At 40.6% G+C, this 26,969-nt stretch overlaps 5 protein-coding genes across 6 annotated transcripts; 3 read left to right on the top strand and 2 right to left on the bottom strand.

Annotated features, from left to right (window-relative positions):
* Positions 1-600: 600 nt before the first annotated feature.
* Positions 601-3,662, bottom strand: bud31 (BUD31 spliceosome associated protein). The gene is made up of 4 exons (XM_085784783.1): positions 3,490-3,662; positions 2,493-2,615; positions 2,022-2,188; positions 601-1,184 (listed from the first exon to the last, which is right to left on the bottom strand). The coding sequence occupies exons 1-4, from the start codon at positions 3,581-3,583 to the stop codon at positions 1,134-1,136; spliced, it is 435 nt and encodes a 144-aa protein (XP_085640909.1). The 5' UTR covers positions 3,584-3,662; the 3' UTR covers positions 601-1,133.
* Positions 3,663-4,054: 392 nt separating this feature from the next.
* Positions 4,055-9,201, top strand: pdap1b (pdgfa associated protein 1b). Of its 2 annotated transcripts, none has more exons than XM_085784782.1 (6): positions 4,055-4,230; positions 4,468-4,559; positions 6,804-6,908; positions 7,142-7,263; positions 7,516-7,667; positions 8,705-9,201. In XM_085784782.1, exons 1-6 carry the CDS (start codon positions 4,218-4,220, stop codon positions 8,758-8,760), a joined length of 540 nt encoding a protein of 179 aa, XP_085640908.1. In that variant the 5' UTR covers positions 4,055-4,217; the 3' UTR covers positions 8,761-9,201. The 2 variants fall into 2 exon arrangements, with proteins under 2 accessions (XP_085640908.1, XP_085640907.1); XM_085784781.1 differs by having other exon boundaries at positions 4,069-4,234; positions 4,472-4,559.
* Positions 9,202-10,570: 1,369 nt separating this feature from the next.
* Positions 10,571-16,355, top strand: shmt1 (serine hydroxymethyltransferase 1 (soluble)). The gene is made up of 12 exons (XM_085785343.1): positions 10,571-10,610; positions 11,522-11,648; positions 12,190-12,335; positions 12,464-12,579; positions 12,729-12,889; positions 13,607-13,688; positions 13,817-14,029; positions 14,152-14,265; positions 14,355-14,477; positions 14,967-15,083; positions 15,223-15,333; positions 15,466-16,355. The coding sequence occupies exons 2-12, from the start codon at positions 11,556-11,558 to the stop codon at positions 15,636-15,638; spliced, it is 1,449 nt and encodes a 482-aa protein (XP_085641469.1). The 5' UTR covers positions 10,571-10,610; positions 11,522-11,555; the 3' UTR covers positions 15,639-16,355.
* A 1,209-nt stretch (positions 16,356-17,564) lies between these two features.
* cpsf4 (cleavage and polyadenylation specific factor 4) lies at positions 17,565-21,497 on the top strand. Its single transcript, XM_085785341.1, has 8 exons — positions 17,565-17,957; positions 18,105-18,155; positions 18,622-18,774; positions 18,889-18,984; positions 19,121-19,214; positions 19,368-19,440; positions 19,619-19,780; positions 20,721-21,497. The coding sequence occupies exons 1-8, from the start codon at positions 17,855-17,857 to the stop codon at positions 20,787-20,789; spliced, it is 801 nt and encodes a 266-aa protein (XP_085641467.1). The 5' UTR covers positions 17,565-17,854; the 3' UTR covers positions 20,790-21,497.
* Positions 21,498-21,588: 91 nt separating this feature from the next.
* atp5mf (ATP synthase membrane subunit f) lies at positions 21,589-23,751 on the bottom strand. Its single transcript, XM_085785342.1, has 4 exons — positions 23,724-23,751; positions 22,648-22,755; positions 21,842-21,958; positions 21,589-21,743 (listed from the first exon to the last, which is right to left on the bottom strand). The coding sequence occupies exons 1-4, from the start codon at positions 23,737-23,739 to the stop codon at positions 21,715-21,717; spliced, it is 270 nt and encodes an 89-aa protein (XP_085641468.1). The 5' UTR covers positions 23,740-23,751; the 3' UTR covers positions 21,589-21,714.
* Between the last annotated feature and the right edge of the window lie 3,218 nt (positions 23,752-26,969).

Genomic DNA, 26,969 nt, shown 5'->3' with positions numbered 1-26,969 from the left:
AGCAAAACAGAACAGTGATCCTCTTGTTCCCAACATAGCAGTCCCTCCAGATGGTCCTAGATAAATCAGAGGGGTCGTGAGATGATGTGGTTGGAAAGAATAAAATATCTTACCTGTTTACCTGGAACAGTTATTCAAATGAAGCCGTGTGGGAAGTTTAAAGAGGAACTCAGGTATCTGAAATGTCAGACATCCCCTTCTAAACTCAACTGTGTTCATATAGTAGTCTAAAATTTAAGTGACCACTGATTTAACCTTGAATAATGGTATTTAACAGATTATTGCATGTGTATTTATTGTATAATCTCAATCTTGAACCAGTAATTTAAGTTGTATCCAAACTGTGGGACAAAATACATACTAATACTACAGTTTTGCCTCAAAATAAAGGTGGTCATAAAGTTCAGACCTACAAAGACAGTTCAGTTAAAACATACACGACATTTTTGGCTTTGGAGGTTCCCCAAGTACAGAACACATTCATCATAACACTACCTTTGAAAAACATTATTAAACTAAGTGATTAACATTTCTGTGTGACAAATATGTTTGTGAAAAGTGCATTCTTGAAATGACAAAGACAAAAACCAACAGAGCAAGTAAACCAGAATTGTTTTATTTAAAATTACACTACATTAACAATTTCAAGGAAAAGGTTTTCAGCCTTAAAACAATGACATTTCAAAGAAAAGTCATCCCCCAGCCCCCATTAAATGAAACTAAACACATTAGAACTGAAAATGACCTTCACAGTGAGTGTGATGAGCTGGAATGACAGGCCTGATCCAGAAACAGCCAGCCTCAGCCTCCTATTGTTTTAGGAGATGAGCGATTTAGTTAGGCAAATATATATAAAAAAGAAACACACAAAAAAAGCAAGTGTATTTAAGACAGTATGGCCCCTCTCAGTTTATTCTCCACGGCTCCCCTATGTTTAAAAGCAGAAGAGCAACAAATACTGATCCCTTATCAGGGCAGCTGAGGATGGTGATGAGGTTGTCACGGGAATAGTATCTAATGCAGGTGACTGAGATAACGACAATGATGTTTCCCGGGTCGCGAGAGTGCCCAGATGGAGGCTGGGTGAGCCCCACTGTCCCACAGAAAGTAGGCCGGATGGCCAAAGACTGCACTTAGCCAGAACAACCTCGACATCCACAGTGGGTGCATTCAATGATCCTTCCCTGCAGAGAGGAAAAAACAAAACAGCAGCTGATTGGTTGCACCATTTTGTAATTTACATCCACATTAAGGACCACATGTGGTAAAGTTCTTATAATTTACTGTATGTCTACTTAAACTGGTCCACAAAAGATGTTGAACTAATTGCCAAACTAGTGTCATAATTAATTTATGGCAGATATTATAAACCACCAGGTAGAAGTGGATTTCCAATTCACCAAGGTACAATAAAAGTCCTGAGTGCATTGAAAAGAGTATCTTCAATGTGACTGGACAGAAGCAGTTTGTATTCAACCTTTCTGTCATAAATGAAAGAAAAACACAACTAAAAATTCCTGTTTATATCTAACCAGATGTTTTACATCTATCAGAGTGACAACACATATGACCAAATATGTCAGTATTGATTTTAAATCGTGTTAATCATGAACCACTTTAACTAGATAAGTCCAGCTCCAGAAATGACTGAACTGAAGTTTTGCCTTCCCATGCCCGTTTAATCACTGATATGTCTGACTTGATTATTCCAGCAGCAGCATGATGTTAAACAGACCAGCTGGCTGCGCGGAAGAAAAAAACACAATTTTGATCATTTTAGTGATTTAGCTGATTTACTCTGTTTAGTTTAGTGCTCTGCCAAAAACACAGGAGTCTTCAACATGTAAAAATGTTGATATGCGCTGTAGAGAAGAAGTTTTCTGTTGTTAGTTTGTTCCTGCACAGATATCAGATAACAGGCACACTGCCAAACAGAGTTTAGGGAAAACTCTGCTTTCAATACACATTTAAGTCGAGCTAACACCAGAATAGTTCTTAAAGTGTGTCCATGTCAGACTTACGACTTCCAGCTTGCTTTTGGGGACTCTGCAGATGCAGTTGGTCCCAAAGTTGGTGTCTCTTGTTTGGATGCAACGCAGACAGCACAGATTCTCGTAGCCCTGTTTCTTCCACTTGGCAATCAGGTTCTTGTCTGCATAGCCTTCCTTTATACAGTACTCATAAAGCTCTGCCAGGACGCACAACACAGAAAGACAATAGTGGTTTTAATACTCAGACTAACGTTAAAAATGGATTTCACTTTAAAACTCAATACCAACAAAACATTTCAACCCTTGAAAATGTTCAAGTAGTTGTTATAGTTTTTACTGTGTCTGGGAAAATGAGGAGAGTGGTACCGTACACATTTGAGAAAATTCCCAAAGTCTCCACAGATACCATGTGAAAACAAATTGTAAATAAAGATTGTATAAAATACTGAGGAAGACTTCACGTAGTTCAGCAGGGGAGAGACAAAGACAAAGCTTGCCCACCTCTGCTGATGGCTTTCCTTTTGTAGAAGAGGTCAAAGATGTACCGACTCCGCTGATGGTGCAGCCTGAAAATTGGCCAAAGGGACTCCACCTTCCGTTTTCCCTCATGAGGTTCTGTTTCAGCTGGGAAACAGAGGAGAAAGTGTTAGCTTTGGAAGATAGACATTAAAATAATTGATTGATATGATGGTTTGCTTCAATGTTAATGTGTGATTTGCTCAAGTTTATCCACAAAAGCATCAGTGAAGTGACGTACAGGGATAAGGCCTGGGTCTCAGTTCACATTAAAATGAATCCTAATGGTGTTGAATAGGGTCAGTTCTTTCATGCTACAACAAGGGACAGTGGCCCCTAACTTAAAATTTTAGGAGCGCAAACAGAAAATTTAGGGGCTCACACTGTAAATCGACCTGAATACAAATATTCACATTTCCTATTTATTCATGATCCTCACACACATTGGCCTGACACCTTTAATGGCACTTAACAGATTCATTGAGTCATCTTTTCAACAGTGTTAAAAAAACAAACGAAAAAAACCCAGCAAATTTTGCTGGTTGCACATGAAGATTTACTTGCACCGTCTTAAATTTTAGGAGCAAAATGCCCCAATTTAGGGACAGCTTGGAGCCCTGCTAAAGGGGGAAATCATTTATTATGGTGTATATTATATACTTCTACTGACAGTACAACTATTAACGGTCTAAACATTTTCTTCGACCTCCGGTTAAATGGCAGAGACAAAGAAAAAAAACAAAAAATATTACACATTTGCATCAGATCTAAGCACAGTCGTCGTTTACGTTTGTGTCCATATTCAAAACAATGTGGAGCCTGGTTTAATGAGCACCACCAAACCTTTAACAGAGCCCAGAAACAGACCGGAGGTGAATCTAATGAATCTACTTCTCCACCCTGAGCTCCTCGCTGCGGCTCGAGCCGAGCGAGGCGAGCAGCCGCCGCGGTCGGGAGGCTACGATCCCGTTTACCGTCGTACCTTCTCTCATCTTCTGATCCAGCTCGTCCAAGGTGGGCTCAATGAGCTCCCAACCGTCTGGGGGAGGCTTCCGACTCCTCTTTACTTTGGGCATTTCGCTGTGTTTTGTAGAAAATACAACAAAGCTTCTCGGTGTTTTCGTTTTGGTGGCGAGAGTTCCTCCTGTCGCAACAGTTTGACGTCACTCCGGAGGGTCCATTTCACGGTCTCGGCCCTCAAACAGCGTCATCACGCTAAATTCACCGTATTTATTGGCGTTTAAAATAATCTTGAATATATTCTAAAATTAATACACTTTATACGTTAATTTAAACATTTATTTAAATTAATGTGAAGATGTCAAGAGAGATAAAAATCAAAACATATGTCTTTCTGTTGTGCTCGTCTTATTGCATCACTTTAGCGCGCTAGTAAATTGCCTGAACATAAACAACAAGGCGTAGGTTTCTTTTATTTCATAACTCAAATAATTTGGCAAAGTAACTAGGATTTCTACGTATTTTTGTACATTATTTAGTTTGTTGCAGCTATTGTGTTTACTAAATGGTTGATAAACTGTTGTTTTGAAGCTTTGTTGACAGGCATATCTTTGGCCCACTCAGACTCTTGTGTCGTTGTCGCCACTGTGAGTTTATCCAGCTGTCAGTTTGTGCTGTCGCTTCAACATTTATGTTGTCCGTCGGTATCCCCATGTCAAGGGGTTTAAAATAAAGGCGTCGTTTGTCAAAATGCCCAAAGGAGGTAAGTCTGTTTTTAAAAAGCCTGCTGTGGCGCCTTGGGTTTAGTTTTATTTACATGAGTTAGCCTGCTGTAAGTTAGCCACTTCTTGGTACGGGAGGTTTACTAATGTGGACCAATAATCACGTCTTAACTTCCATATCTGTGATTAAACTTACAGTGACAGCATTTGCATAAGCCTCTCTGCCTCTGTTGACACCTGTCTGCTCGTGTCATTTGTCATGGTGGTCAACGCTGCAGGTAGGAAAGGTGGCCACAAGGGTCGCGTGCGGACCTACACCAGCCCCGAGGAGATCGATGCTCAGATGAAGGCGGAGAAGGAGAGAAAAAAGGTTGGTGACAAGCACAACAAGAGGCTGTTCAGTGTTGGACCATCTCATTGCCAAATACGCGCAGGGTTATATATAAGTACCGGTGGTCAATCTTCTTCAAAAATGCTGCATCCTACAGTTCCCAGGATGCAGAGCGGTAGGGTCGTTTATTGCCTTGCAAAGAGTAAACTGATCCTGAAGTTTTGACAGTGTTGTGAGAGTGAGATCCCCAAGTCACACAGCAGCACTACAGCCGCTGTTTTCACTCAGTAGACCTCTAACCATGTTTGTTGCTGTTGACAGTAAAACGAGTTGTAACTTCAAAATATTTTTATCAAATTAATATTTTTACATTTTTGAAACCATCCAGCATTTTTCTGGCACTTTGGTGGATCCAGACCTTACAGTCTATGGTCCAGACATGGGTGCATTATGTCACTGGGCCTCTTGGCAAAGAGAAGTAAAAATTACACTTGATCTTCTGTACAGGACCTCAAGTAGGGAGACAAACTTAATCATTTTACATCTCTTTGTCATTTATGAATAGTATTTATATTTGTATTTATGAATAGAGTCTCAGGTCCAGGGGCCCCTGCCCCATATACATGTTCAGTGAGACAGAACTGTGCCCCTGGATTGTGTTCATAGTCTACTTGCCAGCCCATAGGGCCCCATTGTGAACCCGGAAATGTTGAGTACCCCAAAGTTTTATGTTAGAAATATATAGTATGGGTCCCCAGTATTCAGAAACTGCCGGATGCTAATTTATATATATTGGGCAATTAGCACAATTGACATAATTAGCATAAATTAGCATAATTTCCTATATGGGCAATATTTCAACAAAATTGACTTGGCTGATCTGGGCAATATTGGAGTGGTTTTAGGGGTTATTGATGGTGCTGAATCCATTTCTGACATTTTCAAAATTCAAAATGGCTGTCTAAACCGGTAGTGACCAGATTTAAACCGCCAGTGGGCCGATTTTGATGGATTTCGATCTGGTCCCTTCCGGTTTAGACAGCCATTTTGAATTTTGAAAATGTCAGAAATGGATTCAGCATCATCAATAACCCCTAAAACCACACTAATATTGCCCAGATCAGCGAAGTCAATTTTGCTGAAATATTGCCCATATAGGCAATTATGCTAATTTATGCTAATTATGTCAATTGTGCTAATTGCCCAATATATATAAGTTAGCATCCGGCAGTTTCTGAATACTGGGGACCCATACTATATATTTCTAACATAAAACTTTGGGGTACTCAACATTTCCGGGTACTCATTGTTGGCAAGTAGACTATCATGGGTCCTGTGGTGGCAAAAAATTATTTCTGTTTATTTAAGTGGATGAGTGAGCTAGAGTGTCTCAGGCCCACTATCTTTATAGTTCCCAAACACATACCAATAGACAAAATATATGGCACCTCGGTGGTTCTGCCTAGCCTCACCACCAACAATCCCTTGTAAATTTCCACAGGACACTCTGTCGTGGGAGCCTCTCTGGCTCTTAACCTTTAACCTGTCCTGAGTGGACTCTCTGCTGCATCTCACAATGCTGTCATCAAAGGGATTAACTGAGTACCACACATCACAAGCTGAAAATACGTTTATTTTTATTTTAATGTTTATTTAACAGGGACAATACATACAACATTGCCACAGAAAATGGGAAAATGGGATGCATATAAGACGTCTAGCTTCAGCTAATTTGTAGTCTCTGTCCCTGGTTAGGCTTTAGAATAGAATAAAATATACTGAATACAAAAAAGAAATGCCATGATACAAATACAGCGAATAATACAATGAATAGGTACCATGAATAAATAAACACAGTTGCAGTAGTAAATTTCAGATTAAAACACAAATTAAATTTAACATTAAATATTGTAAAGTGCTGTATTGACAATGACTTGTGAACACTTGTAAAACATAACATGGGTTAAATATCAGAATTTTCCATCACAGTTCATGTCACATTAACTAGTATATCACTGGGTGTAACTTTGAAATACAGTTGGGGAAGTAGAGGCAAGATGTGATCAAATAACAATTAAAACATGCATTTGATAAAGTAATTGCAGAATGCAAGGGACAGAAGATGAATTATATGTGGTGCAGCACTGAAACAGTCAAAAAAAGGATTCAGTCGTCTACGTATCACTTGATGTAACTGCATGTGCTTGACCAGACACATTTTTTAAGGTGACAATCTTCTCCTGTTTGTGATTTACCTGCTTGACTGTCATTCATGTGTTATAGCAAGAGCAGGAGCAAGAAGGGCAGGAGGGAGCAGCTCTGACTGACCTGGCGGAGGAGAAGTTACCAGGCTCAGGATCAGAGGACAGCGATGATGAAAACTCTCTGGTAGTGCCTTTAAACACTGATTCTGTCACCACACACAGAGTTTTCTGAACACGCACTGCAGTAATAATGCATTTGTTAATCTTTCTGCACAACATATTGCATACACCTGTGAAGCTCCCTGTAACTCTTGTTTTTCCTACATGGCAGCTTCTTATCAACACTATCATATAGTCATTTCAGCACAATTTTATTCAAAGAACCCTCCTCTATGAGCTGCTGTGATGTGTTTGCAGAGGAGGAGAGCGGGTGTGGAGGGCTTAATAGAAATCGAGAACCCCAACAGAGTGGCTCAGAAGGCCAAGAAGGTGACACAAATTGAGCTGGATGAGCCCAAGCAGTTATCAAGGAGAGAGAGGTGTGTTACACAATTTCATCCTATCAGTGATCATCATCATCGTTTTCTTGTGTTTTGTGTGAAGCATTCATATATAAATTGCACAACAACACATTTCTGACATTTTACTTTAAAATTGGCCTCATGACCCAAACTTGTCTTGTCTTGAGCTTGTCTTTTTTATGTTAAATGCCCATAAAGACTCAGTGACATGAATTTTCTGCAATTCCAGTCAAAAACTAACTAACTTTACACACATCCACTTCTGCACAGGGAAGAGATCGAGAAGCAGAAAGCAAAGGAGCGCTACATGAAGATGCACTTGGCAGGGAAGACAGACCAGGCCAAAGCTGACCTCGCTCGCCTCGCCATTATCAGGAAACAGAGAGAGGAGGCGGCAAAAAAGAAAGAGGAAGAGAAAAAAGGTATGAAAACTTATTGAAGCAGTGATCATAGAGTGATGCATTTGAGAGCATGCAGTAAACAGTGAGTGGCCCAAAGCTGGAAAAACCATGACAAATGAGAAAACTGATGTGGAAATTGTTTTTGGTGATATTGGAGAAACTGCTGTACTCTGCAGTAGAAACACTGGGCAGGTCACTGTGGCCTATTCACACATGCTGCTGTGTCCTGCATCCAAAAAACTTTACGGAGCAGCTGTAGCAGTCAAAAAAAACAAAAAAACCCTCACTTTATATTTTTTAGTGACGGGAGACTGGGCTGTTTATTCTTTATCTGACTACCTGCCTGATTATAAACCTTACTATCTTAATACAGCAATAGTTTAGCAATTGATAAGTTTGCTAAGCTCTGCTTCAAACAGCGTTCTTCCCATCCTATCTTACTAACCAGTGCTAGGAACAACATGGCTGCCAAACTTTGCATTTCTCCACATTTTAAAGCAGTGTGCTTGGGGTTGTAATAAGAGAGATATTTGGGTGGTACCCTCTACAATGACAAATGTGTAAGGTAGGGATGCAAAATAACACTTTTTCTCCACTGATACCGATAACCCTAAAACTTCCTGCTTCACATAAACAATAACATTTTCAACAGTTCATATACACACCTGGGGTTAAGAAAGGCTGTAGTAGTGAGTAAAGATGAATTTAACATTATAGCTCTGCGTCTTATTTAACAGAATAATATAACTGGCATCACTGTAATCACAACAAACACAAGAACAGTCATGACTCTTGTTTCAAATCAATTTAGGACTGAAAAAGAGTGAAATAAAGGCAATGTTGGCTTACTATAATTAGCTCGAGTAATCAGCAAAAAATGTTATTATCAGACTTATCTGTGTATTTTGGCCGATAATTATCCGTACCGATAGTTAGCGTGCATCCATAGTCTAAGGTAGCAAATAAAGAAATGAAAAAAATGGCAGCCCGTCTTCACACCAACATGTGCATGAGATGTGTCACGCTGATTGTGTGCATCTTTTATGTTCTTCTTGCAGCAAAAGAAGCGGCAGCGGCGGCAGCTAGAGGAATGAACTCCCTGTCACTGAAATGATGCAGAGTATTTATCAGAGGCGTTTTCACATGTTCCTGGACTGGCGCAATATATATATTTGACTATTTTTAAAGGAAGAGCTATGAAGAATATTTGACATTACTGTAACATATGGCCACTTGGGAAAATGGTTGAGGAGACACCAGAGGAGAGGGGTTGTGTATGTTTTGGCATGGAGCAATGGCCGCGTCGATCCTCCCAGGAAGTACAGCTACATTTGAGATTACATCGGCCTTCACGTACACTTGGAATGAACCCCTTCTAACCTACGAGCTTGTACATGATATTAATAATGGTTATACTTATCACTGTACAATTGCAACTTTGCTAACCGAGCTTTGCCACTATGTTTTTCTTTGGGATCTTACATTGTATATAACTGACTCGTGAAAATATTTCAGATTAATATGACGAAACCAGTGAAATGTGTTGTGTTCATTTCCTTATTTGGTTAACTCCCCTGTGAGAAAACCGTCACACGGTTCGGAGCAGGCTTTCTCAACCTCAGGTGCAAGAGTCCAGGTTGCGTCCACTGATATGAAAATGAAATGAGTCAATATTGCAGATGTTTATTTTGGAATAGAAAGAGTTGAATCCGTCAGGTCAGAGAGGCTTTGAAATAGCTGGATAAAAGTTTTAAAAAGTATATTTTATTTATATATATAAATATATAATGTGCAATTTGTATAGAGAGTTTACTTTTTTGGTGGCTTGAAGGGGGATTATAGGGAAGATTTGGTCACTTCACGTATCTCTGAACTCAGTCAGTTTTGTGTATAAAGCCTCTAAAACTAAAGTACATCAACATTTTAAGATGTGACTTTGCTCCTAGTTTTATGATTTAAAAAAAAGACCCTAACACATGAATGTTCATGAAATGATGGATTCAGTGTTAGAGCAAACGAATGTTCACATGTTGGTATTATCTTCCCAGTAATATTTATGTAATTCACATCTGTATCCGCTCTGAAATGTGCAAGATGTGTCACATCAGCTGTGCTGTCAAACACAAGAACTCCAAGTTGTTTAATAAAACATAATGTGACAAATTTAAATACGTCTTAAGTTTGTAAACTTGCCGGTAAGCCTTAACTGGAATGTATTGATGCCAAAAATAAAATTGATTAAACATGATTTCACATACCAGGATTCACATCCACAGATTCTTCTCAATTAATATGGTCACTATCTGCTTCTACCACTTTTAATATTTCCATCAATATCCCAAACAGTGTCTCCTGAGATTGTCGGTATAACACTGAGGGAAATATCCTCTTTCATGTTTCAATATATTGTTGCAGGCTGGTTAAGGATTCAATAGATAATGGGTATTACAAAGTGGCAGAAGGGCCACAGCTCAAAATATTTAAGTGAAATCTAATTATTAGGCAGAATGGCCCTTTTCCAAGCGTTGCATAAATACCATTACATCATGTTATTTAAATTTTATGACTGATGTGTAGGTGGCATTTTAATATTAGAATAAGATTTATGGAGGTGGAGCTAACTGCTGTATAACCTGTTTGATAGTTAAAGTTATATAACATAGAAGATAAACATGTTTATGTAACACCAGATGATCGTAATGGCATTTAGTCTATAAAGTTTTACCCGATAAGTTAACAAACGAGTATAGATCCATGTGAGGGGGGGCTCGGACCACAGGGGGGCGGTAATGTGCTTCATTTACAGACGGTAAGCAGCAGCACGAGGAAGATGCCGTACAGTGATTGGTCGAAAGTTTGGCGGACTTTCTCCTCGCGAGGAGGAGCAGGCTTTATGTGGGAGCGCGAGACTCCGGTTTCAACCCAGATTCACCTCTGACAGCTGCACGAGCCTCCTCAGTCCGGGTGAGTTAGCCTGTGTATGATTAGTATTATATATATAAAAAATAATAAGAGTGATAATAATAATAATAAACACAGAGCTCCATAACTGTGTTTGAATGCAACAAGTTAAGGGTTTTTGACTCAACAAGTTTTCCTTCACTTTGTTCCTTCTAAAATTGACTTGTTTGTTTTCCCGCGGTGTTGCAACAGCAGCTCGTTCCTGACAGCACAAGACTTCCTCACTAATTACCAAGCTAGAAACGCTATTGTTGTCGCCGTGTACACGTGGATATTTCAACATTAGAGTTATATTTAGATTCTTTAAGCTCACTTTACTTAAAAAAGTTTATCAAAGGCAAATGTTTTTTGCTTTGTCCCCCGGTCGGCTGCAGAGTTGGTGGTTCAGGTCGTCGATCACAACAGTAATAGACGTCATGTGCTCGGCTCTGCTGCCTGCTGCACACAGACAGCAGGGGCGGACACACACACACACACACACACACACACACACACACACACACACACACACACACACACACACACACACACACACACACACACACACACACACACACAGACCTGGCACCTGTACACTATAGAGGAGTATTGAGCATGTTATCTGAGTTACCTAATAACTTGGAGTCATGTCGGTCAGTGTCTGTTTACACTGTGAGATGGTGCAAAGTTCAACGATGAGGACAGGTCACCTCATAGCTGAGGAGTTACAACACATCTGCTGACAGACAGATGCTGGCTCCTCCTTTGTCTGTGGCTCTGGGCTGAATCTGTTGGTCAGCACCACTCATTGTCTACTTTATTTCTTTCTTTCTTTTTTTTTTACACACCTGTCATGTCAACTTTTATGATAGTGACATTGTGTTTTATGTTTTTATTACTTGTCTAATCTAATCTAAAATGATCATCTACTTCAGATCTCCAGTTTGTGTGACCAGAGAATCAGCGACCATGTCTCTAACAAACGGCCACACTGTGAGCAAAGACACCTGGGAGAAACACAACAAAATGATGCTGGAGCCTCTGGTCATCAACGACTCTGAGGTTTGTGTCAGCAGGGCAGCACAATACATTACAATACATATCCCAGTATGGGTCGACAATATCATACAGTGCAATATAATGGGATATTATTTTTATGCATTTAAACTTAGGAAAAGTTGCACCTGTATTTGTAGTTCACAGCTCCCATAACATGTTACATCTCTGTGCTGCTTTTGTGCAGTCTGAACAAAAGAGTTAGCATCAACTGGGGGCTGGATGCAAAACCACTGTCACCATGCAAACTATTGATAGAATATCAATACAAGGCTTCAAAGCATCTAGAGTTTCAATGTTTTCTTACACCCCCCTAGTGTTTAGTGGATTTTACTGAAAACCAGTGTTGATTTGGGAGGATCACCAATACCAACAGCCCTTTAAAGATGCAGCTGGAAGGACTTTCAGAGCTACAGCTGACGGTTGCTTTCACTGTTGCTTAGTCAAATTAGTTTACTTTTAAGTTTTTTCTTTTTTGACGAAGGAGCTTATGTGGCAATTTTTTCTTTTATGGTTGAATGACAGTATTTGTGAACATCTGTTCCAGGTGTTCTCCATCATAAAAAAAGAGAAGCACAGGCAGATCTACGGTCTGGAGCTGATCGCGTCTGAAAACTTTGCCAGCAGAGCCGTGCTCGAGGCCCTGGGCTCCTGTATGAACAACAAGTACTCTGAAGGATATCCTGGCCAGAGGTACAAGAATACATCAAGTTTGGAAATGATTGATCAATACCCAATGTTTGATTACATTCCAAACATTTGATAATGAAACAAAGTATAAAATGTGCAGCTGTAGTAATGAGTATTATCCCTGTGCTCAGATACTATGGTGGGACAGAGCATGTCGATGAACTGGAGAGACTCTGTCAGAAGAGGGCACTGGAGGCCTACGGACTGGACTCAGAGAAATGGGGTGTCAACGTGCAGCCGTACTCAGGTATCACATGTTTACTGATTTCACATCAATACGTGAGTTCATGTTTGGTTTGATCAGTACTTTGACTTTCTCGTTGTTCAAACTCCTCTATTCTCCTCACTTCGTTGTTTTTCCTCTCTCTGACTTGCCAAACTGTTGCTGTCTGTCAGGTTCGCCTGCTAATTTTGCCGTCTATACGGCCATTGTGGAGCCCCACGGCAGGATCATGGGACTGGACCTTCCTGATGGAGGTCACCTGACACACGGCTTCATGACTGAGAAGAAAAAAATCTCAGCAACGTCCATGTTCTTTGAGTCGATGCCATATAAGGTACAAAACAATCACACTCGCTGGTCCACCAATTTTCTAAAGACTGTGAACAGTAACTAAACCCACTGTAATGATTGATCATTTATAATGGGTCAATTTAGATACAGTACTCTCATTGTTGAGGCAACTGTAGCAGAATAGCACCGTCTGGCGGCCAAATGACTGCCCATTAAAGCGTTTCCAGCTTCTCTTTTGAGGCTGTTTGGAAACTGTTAAACTTCCAGACTGTATTACCGCTAGAGATCAGTGTTGAAGGAAAAATTAAAGAAAAAGAGTTAGAAAATAATTATTTAGTTTGATTAAGGATGCTGAAAGAGTTTCAGGGAAAGTGACTAAACCTTTATGAGGAGTTATTTGTATGAATATTACAGCTGTAAAGAAAATACTGTCACACTTAACTTTACATTTCTCTGTTGCTATAATCTTCTGGTGGATTAAATTTTATTACATGATTAAAAAACATCTGAAACTAGCTGAAATCACAGTCTATACGAAAAAAATGAAAACCAAAACTAAGTAAATAAAGGATAAAGGAAATAACAAAACTTGAAAGAACAAAGATACTGATATTTAAAGGGATTTCAGGTTGATTCAGTCCAGTAAGCCCGAAGTCCAATTTCTTTGAATATTTACTGATGCGTTTGAGTTGTGTGTATCAGATGTAGCAGTTGGTGTATTTGTTGATTTATTTGCTACGACTTGTTTTGCTGTTCCTAGGTGAATCCAGAGACCGGATACATCGACTATGACAGACTACAAGAAAACGCAAAACTGTTCCACCCAAGACTCATCATTGCAGGTCCTTTCCTTAAACACACACACACACACACACACACACACACACACACACACACACACACACACACACAGAGTTTCATTGCTTCAGGAACGCTTCAGGAATAAGAAGAAGCTTATTTCCTTCTACAGGAACAAGCTGTTATTCCCGCAACATCGACTACTCCCGCATGAAGCAGATCGCTAATGAGAACGGTGCATATCTGATGGGAGACATGGCTCACATCAGCGGTCTGGTGGCCGCTGGCGTGGTGCCCTCACCCTTTGAGCACTGTGACATCGTTTCCACGACAACGCACAAGACGCTGCGTGGCTGCCGTGCTGGACTTATCTTCTACAGGAAAGGTAGAAACGTAACATGATGCTCAGAACCACTTCTCTGTTTTATCTTCAACAAGTTTTCCATTGTTCTGACATTCATCTGATTTTCCTTTTTATTTTCCTGCCTCTGTGTTTCCTTCCTGCAGGTGTACGGAGCGTGGACGCCAAGGGGAAGGAGACTTTGTACAACCTGGAGTCTCTGATCAATCAGGCCGTGTTTCCTGGGCTGCAGGGTGGACCACACAACCACGCTATTGCTGGTATCATCATTTTCCTCTTTGGCTTTACTGTTTTATATCAACAGCCATAGCTTTATGTCGGCATCGATCTGACGTCTGTCTGTCTTCAGGTGTTGCTGTGGCTCTCAAACAAGCCATGACGCCAGAGTTCAAAGCCTACCAGATGCAGGTTCTTGCAAACTGCAGAGCTCTGTCCAGTGCTCTTATTGACCACGACTACAAGATCGTAACTGGTAAGAGACACAGCGGCAGCGCCTCGACATCTGTGTCAGTTGGAGACATTTTTCATGGGCATTTCCAGTCAAATGCTTGATGTTTCCCTGTGAGCGTTCAAGTCCCAGGTTGGACTGATCACGTTAACAATTACTGCCAAAAAAATCCTTTTGAAAAGTGGGATCATTTTCCTCCTAATTATGCAGTATGTTAATTATAATTAAGAGATAAAAACCTTGTTGGACTTTATATAATTACAAGATCATATGATGTAATTGGGATGCCTTCAAGTCATAATTATAACCAGAAAAACTTTTCTTTGATGTTGGAAATGTCGGCCTCACATTCCCTGAAACGATCACAAAGCTCTTTTGGCTTGAAATGACTAACTTTAACAAAGCATTATGAGAAACCATGTGGAATAACCTTTAGGTTTTCTTTTATTAAGTGCATTTGTGAAGGCACCTCATAGCATAATGGTCTACTACGTTGTGTCTGTTCCTGTGCAGGTGGCTCCGACAACCATCTGATCCTACTGGACCTGCGCAGCAAGGGAACCGACGGAGGACGAGCTGAGAAGGTTCTGGAGGCCTGTGCTATCGCTTGTAACAAGAACACCTGTCCAGGTGTGTGTGGGGTCTCAGCACTGATATGCATGGAGACCTGCAGTGTTGCAAATCATGTGTCTCTGTGAATGTAGCTGGAGAGGTAGCTGGGGTTTTTTTTATCACTGTAAATGTCTCAATTTTCAATCTGTTTGTATAGGGGATAAGAGCGCCCTGCGGCCCAGTGGTCTGAGGTTTGGATCTCCAGCTCTGACCTCCAGAGGTTTGGTGGAGGATGATTTCAAGAAGGTTGCAGCGTTCATTCACAGAGGTAAAGTCTTGAAGGCCACTTTTCTTTGAGGTTGCATCTCAGGGATATTTTCTGAGAGATGTATTTGAACTGTGAAATCAAACAAACATGATTATGCAAAAAATGCAATCTCCGCTCTGCTTTCCCCTGCAGCTATCGGGCTGGCCTTGGAGGTGCAGAGAAGCCTGGATCCTAAGGCCACGCTGAAGGAGTTCGCTCAGGCTCTGTCCCAGGGAGAGAAGTTCCAGCAGCGAGTAGCAGAGGTCAGGGCTGAGGTCGAGGCTTTCGCTGGCCAGTTCCCCATGCCTGGTCTACCTGAGCTGTAGAGGGCAGCAGCTCAGACACCGCTGCAAGGCTGCTGGACTTATGATTACAACAGACATTGTTTTGTGCCAATTGTCTTGTTGTTTTTGTGTGTATATTTGAGCATAAGACTGTTGAATGTACCACTCCTCAAATCAAGACAGTTCTTATGATTTCACAGCACAGGCATGGATACACACCTAAGACCACAGTTTGCAACAGATTTTTACTTCATTATTCAGTATTGCTACAAAGCCTTCGCTGTTTTTCTCCCACTGTAGCTTCTCACTTGTTGCATCTAAGCTTTAATCTTGTCAGAAATTACCATTTATTTTGTTATTGTATTTAAAATTCCAAAGCTTTCTAGATGAAACTACTGCCACAAAACATGACTACTGTACCGTAAACCTGACATGCAATGAAATGTGATGGATAATAAGATCCCCTTTGATACATTTAAATAAAATAAGCACCATGAATCCAATAAATCCTTGTGCGTGATCCATTTTAAACACCCTATATTGTATAAAGGTAGATGTCCATGTCTTTTTTGTTTATAAAGTAGAACTTGGTTCTATATTAATACTGTGAAAGTGTCAAATCTCTTTTTAGAAACTGGGCCTTAAAATGAGCCAATGGGACCTTTTTAACTGTGATGTCACACCTAGTATGTACAGACTTTGCTCTGAGTTAACCCCAGCACGACCAAACAGTATTAAAGACATACCGCTTTTTGTCCAGCCTTTGGTACTGTGTTGACTGAGCACTTCAGTCGTAAGTTTGACTCATTTCAGTGTTGACTGACCATCACTATGTGCAGTTATTGGTGACATTTACAGAGCGACAGGTGTAGGCGACAAGAGGGATCTTCTGCTGCAATAGCTAAAATCATTTGTGGAGGCCGATGTATTAAAAATACTGCAGGTTTTACTGTCTTGAGAAAACTACCTTGTTTTCTTAATAAATTTGAGATGTACAGATATTTCAAGTTATCTCATGATAGCAACCTGTTGTTTGTCCTGGAAATAATTGACTACTTTTTTTTTTAAGATGACTGGATAATATCAAATTATTGCAACCAGGTGGAGTCAAAGATAACAAAATGTATCATCTGCCAGAACGCAAAGTGCATCCATATCTCAGTCCAGATCAAAATGAAACAGTTTGTTAAATCCAAGGATGACAGCATAAAGACAATTCATCAATTAGTTGACAGATAGAAACTTGATCTGCAACCATTTTGGTAATCAATGAACCATTGAAGTAATTTTTAATGAGAAACATTGAACCCCCTCAGACTTCAGCTTCCCAAATTTGGGAGTTTGCTGTATTTTCCCTGTCTTACATTGTAATGAAATCAATATCTTTGGGTTTTGAAAGTTGCTTCAAATAATAAATGACATTTCCTCAGGGCCTAATGATCACAATTATGATAATTTTTTGATGTTTTCTACTCCAAACAGATCAGTTTCATAAGAAAGAAAATTATTTTCAATTTTTTTTCTTTTCAGTGAGTTGGTACAATTTGTTAATATTTTATCTCCTGTGGGCTGTCTTCACATAGAAAATCAAAATGCGTAGTAGAAAATACAATTTAACATCTGAATGGAAAATGTGAAATAAAGCCTATTTGAGGGGCAAAAACCCCCAGAAAAAAAGCATTTTCTGCTGTGTGGGGCCTTGACTTCAGTGTTCCTACGGTTATGCTGCGGTTAGTCGCCTTCTTATGGGTTTATTAACTTGTTATTTATCTTATCGATGTTATTTCTCCACAAATGTAAGAGAAAGTGGTTTAAACCATTCTCGTCTTTTTTTATACACTCCATAACCCAGTAAGCTCGTGAGTTTAGGCCATGGACAATAAGTTTGCTGAAGCCATACATATTATATCTATGGAGCCAAACGGCTGAAATCCTCCGCGATCGTTTGGTCGAGCCTTGTGACGTCACGTCAGGGGTCAGAGGTCAGCATGCGCGCCTGCTGTTGTGAACAGGCAGCAGCTCCGTGACAAACACAAAGTTACACAGCGACCGACTAGTTCAAAACAACAACACCGTAAAGCTTTAAAGGAAGAGCAGCTGCTGCGGGTCGTCGCCGGGGCGCGCGCTGCTCGGTGTCCACCGGCCGGTTAGCCCGGCTAGCCTCGTTAGCCACCGGAGCTAACTAGCTCAACTTTGAGCCAGCTAACAGAAACCCGACATTTCTCTCATCGCAGCGCAACTAACCCGCGGATGCAAACATGCAGGACCTACTGGCCAGCGCGGACCACATCAAGTTTGACCTGGAGATCGCCGTGGAGCAGCAGCTGGGGGCTCAGCCGCTGCCCTTCCCCGGCATGGACAGTGAGTGTCGCGGTGTTAGCTCGTACTTAGCCGCCACAGTTGGACGGTGGTGCCTGTGGTTGGGTTGTTTCTGCTCCGTGTTAACGTAGAAATGTCTGTTTCTGTTGCTTCAGCTCCCTTTGTAACTGTTAACGTTTGTTTTCGCAGAGTCCGGCTCTGCTGTGTGTGAGTTCTTCATGAGAGCAGCTTGTATCAAAGGTAAAAACACAACAGGAAAACATTTCACAACTGTGCGGATCTCAGATCTGCGCGAAGCAGTGTAGTAATATAATACATACAGATTTTTTTTTTAATGATAAGCAATGTAACAGAAGAGTTGTTTTTAATCTCAGTTATGAGTCAAGCTCAATTTTAATCATCCACATTTAATTTTCTCATTATGAATATAATACCATCTTTAAACACATGTAAGACCCTAGACATTAAATAAGCTGTGATCTGCCATTAACATGGTCTTTACATGAACTAAGTTGTGAGATGCAGAAACACTGCATTGCATTAAACATCAATTAGATTTTTTTTTCATAACATAGACTTGAATCTGACACATCTGTCACACAATCTTTAATAGAGAAGAGATCCTCATTTAGCAAGACTGTCCACAGGTTATGAATCAGGAAACTTGTTGCGGCTGTGTCTGATTGTTTTTCATTTCCACTCTCAGGCGGCATGTGTCCGTTCCGTCACATTAGTGGAGAGAAGACAGTGGTGTGTAAGCACTGGCTCCGAGGGCTGTGTAAAAAAGGAGACCAGTGCGAATTTCTCCACGAGTACGACATGACCAAGATGCCTGAGTGCTACTTCTACTCCAAGTTTGGTTCGTTGACTTCTTGAAAATTTGCACAGTTGAGCTCTGTAACTGTGACTTTTCATCAGAATCCACACATTTACATGCCTAGAAGGAACTCATTTAATTTGTTGTTTCTCACAGGTGAGTGCAGCAACAAGGAATGTCCGTTCTTGCACATCGATCCAGAGTCCAAGATCAAAGACTGTCCCTGGTACGACAGAGGCTTCTGCAAACACGGTAGGTCCCAGAATCCTCTGTTCATCCACCCTGCCGCTGTCAACGTCTTCATCAACAGCAACATGCTCCCTTTGTTTATATCCATGTCTATGTTTATATTCATATTTCTGAATTTTTGCCCGTCTCTCCACCTCAGGTCCTGACTGCAGACACAGACACACGAGAAGAGTGATCTGTGTGAACTACCTTGTGGGCTTCTGTCCGGAAGGAAAATCCTGTAAATTCATGCAGTATGTTATAGTTTTCATTTGATCCCGACATGACAGGTCTCATTCTGTCTTAATAATAGAACATGATCAATTAAATCATTTAGTGAAATACTCAAATTACAAAAATATAAACTTCACCCCACAGTTGCATAAGATTGAGATTTTCTTTTGCAGCCCTCGGTTTGAGTTGCCTATGGGAGCTTCTGAGCAGCCTCCTCTACCACAACAAGCCCAGAACCAGACAAAGGTGAGAGGTTACAACGAGCACAGATGCTCACATCTGCTTCTGTAACTAACCTGTGCCGTGTAGAGTCGTTCACTGATCAGTAAATAATCAGCTGGTGAAGCTCCCTCCTCAGTGCTCTGCTGTGTGGCATGTAGTTGCTGCTTCGTTGTTGAACGGTGTTTCTCGTGTCCTCCTGCAGCCTGTGCCGACCATCGGCCGCTCGTCGCTCTCCCTAATCCAGCTTACCAACTCCAGTCCAGGCCAGCGGCAGCAGAACCACATGCCCATGGGCGGCCCTCAGCAAAATAACATGTCCGCCAACAGAGGGCCTCGTCCACTGGACCAGGTCACCTGCTACAAGGTGAGTCGTCTGAGCGTTTTGTCTCCTGCTCAAAATCTGTGTTTGACACCGGTCTGTTAATATCAAGGCCGGCTGTAGCCGCTTTAAAGTAGGAATTTTAGATTGAGGTGAATACATTTATTTGCTAAAATGTAGATGAAAATACTGATAACACTCATAGCTGTTAAGTAAATATGAAGCTGACTGATTTTGATTTAAAGTTGAACAGCAGCTGGCTGCACTGTACTGATGGGAAAGTGCTCCATCTGATCGTTGCCGATGCATTCATTTAATTTATGGGGAAAAAATGAAGGACATTTTCATTGTTTATTTGTAAATTTAAAAAAAACGCGTGAACATTGGATTAAAATGTCCACAACATAAAGATTTGAGTAATTATCCGATCTTCTGATCATTTTTTCCATATTTCCTGGAGACTCTTGCAGTCAGTCAATTGTTTTATGTGTTTTTTGCTTTATATTTTATTCCTTGAGACATACTATGGTTGTTGTTGCTGCCAAACTGGGATACAGTTCTCTGTGTACAACTCGCTGAAAGCTGAAAATGATGAGTTTAGTTGCTCGCATGAATTATAAACTTCAGAGCCAAGTTATCTGGAGCATACACAGATCATGAGTTAGAATGATTTACTCAGGTTTAATGTTAACTGGATACACTGTGATAATGAAAATGCATCTAAAATAAATTTAATCTAAATGTTTATATGTGGGGAAAAAACTGAAATAGTCGACTGAGAAACCAAAAACTAATTTTTGATCATTCAATTCCCAACTTTTGCGTGTACATCTTCTCATATGTGAACCTTATTTATGCCTAATTATTACTTTTAATTATCATTTATACCCACACTCGATGCCTCTTGTCTGTGCCATTGCCAGCTTTCTTTTCTTATTATAAGGAGCCATTAGTTTAATACCTCCTTCCTTTTGTCTTCCTGCAGTGTGGTGAGAAAGGCCACTATGCCAACAAATGCACTAAAGGCCACCTTGCCTTCCTGAGCGGACAGTAACCTTTAGCCTGGAGGTCCAGACACCACAGCGTCGCAGGTCACCAACATGAGAGCAGAGGAGACGAGAGGAAGCACCTTCTGCTCCACAGGCTGAAGTTCAACTAAAAGACTTTTGTTTCCTCCTTACCAAACTGGAGACGTTAAAAAACAACAAACGGAAAGGACACTGACATCACGTCTGTGTGTGAACGACTTCATACGACTGTGAAGAAGTGGGCATTTAAATAGACGTCCCACCCTGGATCCAGTCTGCAGAGACTCATGTCCAGGGGTCTAGTGCTAAACCTGTTGCTGAGGTTTCCTCAAGTCATGTGACTACATCTGTGAAACCAGACGTGCACTTGGAGCCCGCTGATTCTACTTTGTCTGACGATGTTAATAGTTATAAAAAAACAAACTGAAATGCGAGCAGGAGTGTCCATTAATGCTTTTTGTACTACTGTTATTAATCAGAGCCCAAATCCATCCTGCATCACTTCCTGAAATCTATTTGCCACCCAACTTTTTTTTCCCCCACTGTAACTTCATGTTTGGAGTTCCAGTTACAGGTGGAGCCCCTGAGGTATTTAAACTAGGACAGTGCAGGGTACAGAGCTTCGTTTCAGCTCTGACTGTTTGAGGATTCATTTCATTGTTGTTAGTCAGTGACACAGTCTGAACATATTCTTACAATCTGTACAGTGTGTGCAAATAAAAGTTCTTGTTACAGATTCACCTGCTCCGCTTGCATTCATGTGACTACGACGGTGAGGCAGCCACTGTTCATCACATAGACACTCGACCACCATGTACAACTATCAATCTTTATATTGTTTATTGGTCACAACGGTCATATATTAACACAACAGAGCTGAGGATAGAAAGAGCAGGGGGAGCAGAGACGTCCATGTTCAACCCCTGACGGTCTGATGGTTGCTGAAGGGACTCAGTGGTACTTCCTCCAGCGGTCGTGCTCTGGAAACAGGAGAGACAGGTGTTAGTATCAATATCAAAAACAACTCAAGTGATCATATTTACAACTAGACCAAAGGTATGATGTGTGCATTTCTTACTGATGTGGTCGTATTCCCACATGTAGCTGAGGGTCACGTAGCCAACCAGCAGTATAGCTACACCACCGATGCCTCCCTTCTTCACATTGATGTACTTGTTGTAGTATCTGTCATGGCCTGGAGGAGAAGGAGGAAAAACAGCATTAACCACAGGTGAGCTGCAACATGGTGTTAACATCCTGAGAGTTTACATGGTAACAGGGGGAAAGAAAGCATGTGTAATCTTTGCGATGGAGAATTCACTGGTTTGAAGCTGGTTGTCAATTCACTGTTATGACAAAATATCTTCTCTAGCCGGTACATCATGTTTTATAAATGAAGCTGCTCAGGTGTCTATGGTGATTAGTGACTGATCTGTGTCACTGATTGTGAATGAATACATTTACAAATGTAGCACAAATAACTTTTTAACTTTATAGATCATTAAATAATGTGTGCTTTCTGTCAACGTTGTGTCTAATAATAGTTTATCTACCTTCTGACACTGCATTTCAACTGGATTGTTTTCACTGTGCTCTTCCAAATCACAAATGCAACGACTTCCTGCAGAATATAACTTCTGCAGACAAGTCTTCTCAACTGCCTCTAATAGGATCTACTTGTAGAGCTAAAATGCCTTGATGACTAGGAGTCCATAAGTTAGGACTGACTTTCAGAGCAGTTGTGGCTGCAAGAAGCAAATGATGTGACTGGTGTCGAGACAGCCGCAATATACAATTTCTTGAGCTTCTGTTATGAGAGAATGACTAAAGTGTGAGTTTTTTTCCCATTGTCTGCAAAGTTTCAGTCGGGACACGTTTCCTCACCCCTGCGAAGTGCTGAGATGATGCCGTTGGGGGTGAAGTCCCGAGCTCCGAGCCAGCTTCCCAGCTCTCCCAGCTTCACATCCATCAGGCGCTTCTCGGCTACGGCAACTGCTCACAAGGTAACAGTAACAGGGTTTAATTACACACTGAACAGAAACTGTTATAGCCCTGGCAGAGACTCCAGCTGTTAAATGTCATCAATTTGTAACACTTGTAAAAATGAAGCAACATTTGTGAAGATGTGGTGCTTTGGGAAATGAACAATTGCAACAAATCATTAGTATATAGGAATAGTTGTCATGTTTTAGATAATCAAACTACCCTGCATGTTGCACTGTACAATCAAAGCAGTTTGAGGAATAATCTTACGTCTGCCAGAGCTGGATTTGTGTTAATTAGTTTGGCAATAGAAATACCAAACGCTGGGTTCAGTGTCTTGCATTTGGACAATTGCAACATTTCAATTTTAAGTGTTTGCGTGATCACCCTGCAGTATATCTGCAGACTGACCGACTTACAACCTCTGAAGCCAAGTTCATACTGTGGGGCCACATATGACAAAGTCACAGCTGTGATGAATGAAACACTCTTAGGCCACCGTTTAAATGTGACTACAGTCATCATTACTGACGTGCACAGTTTAGTTTTAAAGGTTTATTTTGTTTTAGGGTTAAAATTAATCGGCAGAAACATCGGGCTGTGGTGCAGACAGCGGGTTTAGAGGCTACAGCTAAAGACAGCTGAAAGACACGGTTACATAACTGAACTACACAACATAATTGTAATAAAGTTACTTAAATACTGCGATAAATAAGAGTCATTGGTCATTGAAGAGGACAATTTAATGTCCAGGAGATTAATTGTAATCGCACTTGTGCCAATGACACACGAAGTCCTTGACGGGACCGGGAGCAGCGCCGCGGCCTTCGGTCGGACCGACACCGACCGCGGGAACAACTCCCGGTCCGACCGACGGAGAAACACCCGCAGGCCCCGGACACACGGACACACACCGACAACAAAATACAGCAAAGACACATTTAGTGGATATTTGAGCAGAGGACACGCTGCGTTACCTGGTCTGTCCGCCATCTTGACTGGTGCAAGGAGTTCGCAGCAAGGGCTGACGGGAATAAAAGGAGAAGTGCATTATGGGAGAGGATGTAGTTTTGTGGTCCGTTCACCAGAGGGCAGCAGAAGAAACAAGACCAGACTGATGAGGAGCTCAGATAAGGATTTTCAGTTATATCACTGCTATTATTTCTAGAAGGACTATGTTTTTAAACATGGGGGTGTTTACAAAAAAAAGTGACTATAAGAGAACAAATAGGTGTTTTTCTTTAATGCTGCTAACCAACTGACTGGCTGCACTTTTTAGGACAGAGAATAATAGACCACATATTAAATAACGTCCTGTGCAAACATCATTATATCTATCATTAGAAACTGTCATCTGCATGTTTAAAGTAATCCACATTAAATTGTGCATGTTTGGGCACCACCTACTGTTTTTGTTAACAGCATGGATAATGACAGAGAGGAGGAATGATCTGCTCACTGCTCCTCAGTGTAAACCTCTTGTGTGGGGGCTCTCTAGACAGTAATTATGATGTTAATTAAAATAATACATTTGATTCACTTAACTTTCAGTACTGAATTGTTGTTCCTTTAATCTCTGCTTATCTTTCTTGTGATTATTATTGGATGTTGCTATACTGCTAAGACTTCACTATATCAATTAGTATCCATTAATATGAATATTTCCAAACAGGGACAGAATTAAACATCACAATGCATATAAAATCTCTACCTCATGAATTTATCCCATAAATATATAATGCAGATTGTTCTTAGTGTTGGGTAGAATAAGGCAGAAAATATATCGTGTTCTGATTCCTTTTTTAAAACCTCTCTCAGCTTTAAAAGTGTGTCAGATCGTGTGTGTTTTGAAGGGTCTACCACTTTGTAGTCTTCTGACTCTCTATCAGAGGTGTTTTTTTCTTTTCTTTTCAAGAGGAAGAAGCTGATCAATGTACGGCCGGTAGCAGTGTGGTATCAATAATGCACCTGAAGATATAGTTAGGATCTTATTCAGCCTGGTGTTTGTGTTTGTGTGTGTGAGTGGCAGAGGTGGTGCTGTGGTAGATCGAGGTCCCTTGTGAACACGCCCATCGATCAATACGCTCCTCTCTATCTCATCTCTCTCTCTGACACACACACACACACACACACACACACACACACACACACTGAGTGAATTAGGGTGTGTAGTAGTGATTCTGGCCTTCATCCAAGACTGAGTAGCAACCTCTTTCCTTTATTAGACTGATTTTTCTGCTTCCCTCTAATGACTTTCATTAGATTGAGGACTCATACAGATGTCACCCACTGCGCCTTTCCCCCCTTTTTCTCTTCCCTTTCCCGTAGGTGGCTTTATGAATACATTGTGTGTGTGTGTGTGTGTGTGTGTGTGTGTGTGTGTGTGTGTGTGTGTGTGTGTGTGTGTGTGTGTGTGTGTGTGTGTGTTGGATGAATCTTTACCAGGTTTAGTCTTTGATGTTGATGATTCAGGTCTCTTTTACGGCACGTTGACCCAAATATCTCTTCTCTTCTCTTCTCTTCTCTTCTCTTCTCTTCTCTTCTCTTCTCTTCTCTTCTCTTCTCTTCTCTTCATGTATGAATAAAATAATAATTCAAAGTAATTTCTCACCTACGTTTTGTGGGTCAAAAATCTAAAAGAAAGCTCTGTGTCTGTCACCTGTTTTAGTAGTAGGCTTTAAGTGCAAATGAAATCAAAATGATAGTTATAGCTACATTGAAAGATGATCTCCACCAAGTCTCTTAAATATCATTATATCAAACAGAAAGTATTGTCTGTTATAGTTAATAAAAGCTCTTAAAAGGCTTTTATTACAGAGCTATAACTTTGAGACTGAGTATAATTCAAAATGGCTGTAATCAATATTTTAGTGGTGACAAATCTACAGAGAATCACCCGACTGCAGTTTCCCTCAGGTGACATCTATTGAACTTTTTATTGTCTCGCTGCTCATTGTGTTGGTTTTACAGCTTGCAACATGTTTTTTTTCCTAGCATTTTATGTTAATATTCAACTTCATATAGAAAAGTACATTTCATCAGACTTGGTTTACTATATAGCCTAGCAGGCACCATTTTTACCTTTAAATCAACATTTAACAGTGATTTCTCCATTGCAAGGCACAACATTTTCATCCAGTGGTAATGGGTGGTTTTTCCATTAAATCATAAATGTGCATTCATTATGTATGAGTTAGACATTGACCTAATAGTGTCCTATTTAGATAGTTTTAAGCGTCCCGGCGTGTGCAGTGTTTCTCTCAGTGGTTAAAGTTGATGTTAGGTTGAATGTTAAGATTAGTGAAAACACATTTTGACAGAGAGAAAGACACTGGGGGAATAGGTCCAGACAGACTATTTAGAGATTAGGTCTATTAGAATTGGTCTCCATAATGGTTGTATTTCAGCACACTCCCACACACAATGGAAACGAGTTCCACTAAAAGACAAGCATTTGAAAAAACAAAAAAAGATCAAGGATGTTTTACTGTCTAACATACACATGTCCTCATTATCCACATGCTTGAAACTTCACTGTTTTGGTTCAGTCTCAGGGCTCTCACTCTGTTGCTTTCATGCTTTCATCTTCAGACAGCTGCAGACAACTGTGGAAAAGTTCACAGAGACCCATTGAACACAATCAGCAGAGCAAACACAGACAGAGCTGGTAACCAGCTAGCTGGAGAACAAAGAGGTGCATTTAGCTGACAGCCTGATATTTCCCTCAGGTGCTGGTGGAGACCAAAAACAAAGCTAAAGGAGTGTAAATATTAAACTTTTACATTTACCAGGTGCTAAAAGTTTGACATGTTGGGAAATACACATATCGGTATTAGCTGTCTTGTTGAGGGTTTCACACCACTCAACTGGTTAGGCCTAGGGTTAACTCCACACAAACAGTGGAAATCTGTCTAAAAGCATAGCTGTAGAGTGTCTTGATCATTTAATCTGTACAAAGAAACATAGATAGATGCAAAGATAAATTATGAGTTTAGGTCTACAATATGACTCTATCTGGCAACTAATGGCAGCTATTGGACAAGGCCTGGCCAGCTGTTTGATGCTAAGCTAACTACTAGGCTACTTAGCATACAGACATGAGAGTTGCATAATCCATTTGCCAAAGGAAAATGAATTAGAAATTCCCTTATCATATTAAATTACTTTTAATATGATTGGGGACAGACCATAAGGGTGCCTGTCTATCTCTAGGCTATATGAAT

This window comes from Trachurus japonicus, chromosome 8, assembly GCF_045865225.1.
Source record: "Trachurus japonicus isolate A0001 chromosome 8, Traja_1.0".
Taxonomy (NCBI): Eukaryota; Metazoa; Chordata; class Actinopteri; order Carangiformes; family Carangidae; genus Trachurus; species Trachurus japonicus.
This window is presented reverse-complemented; position numbering and strand designations above follow the sequence as displayed.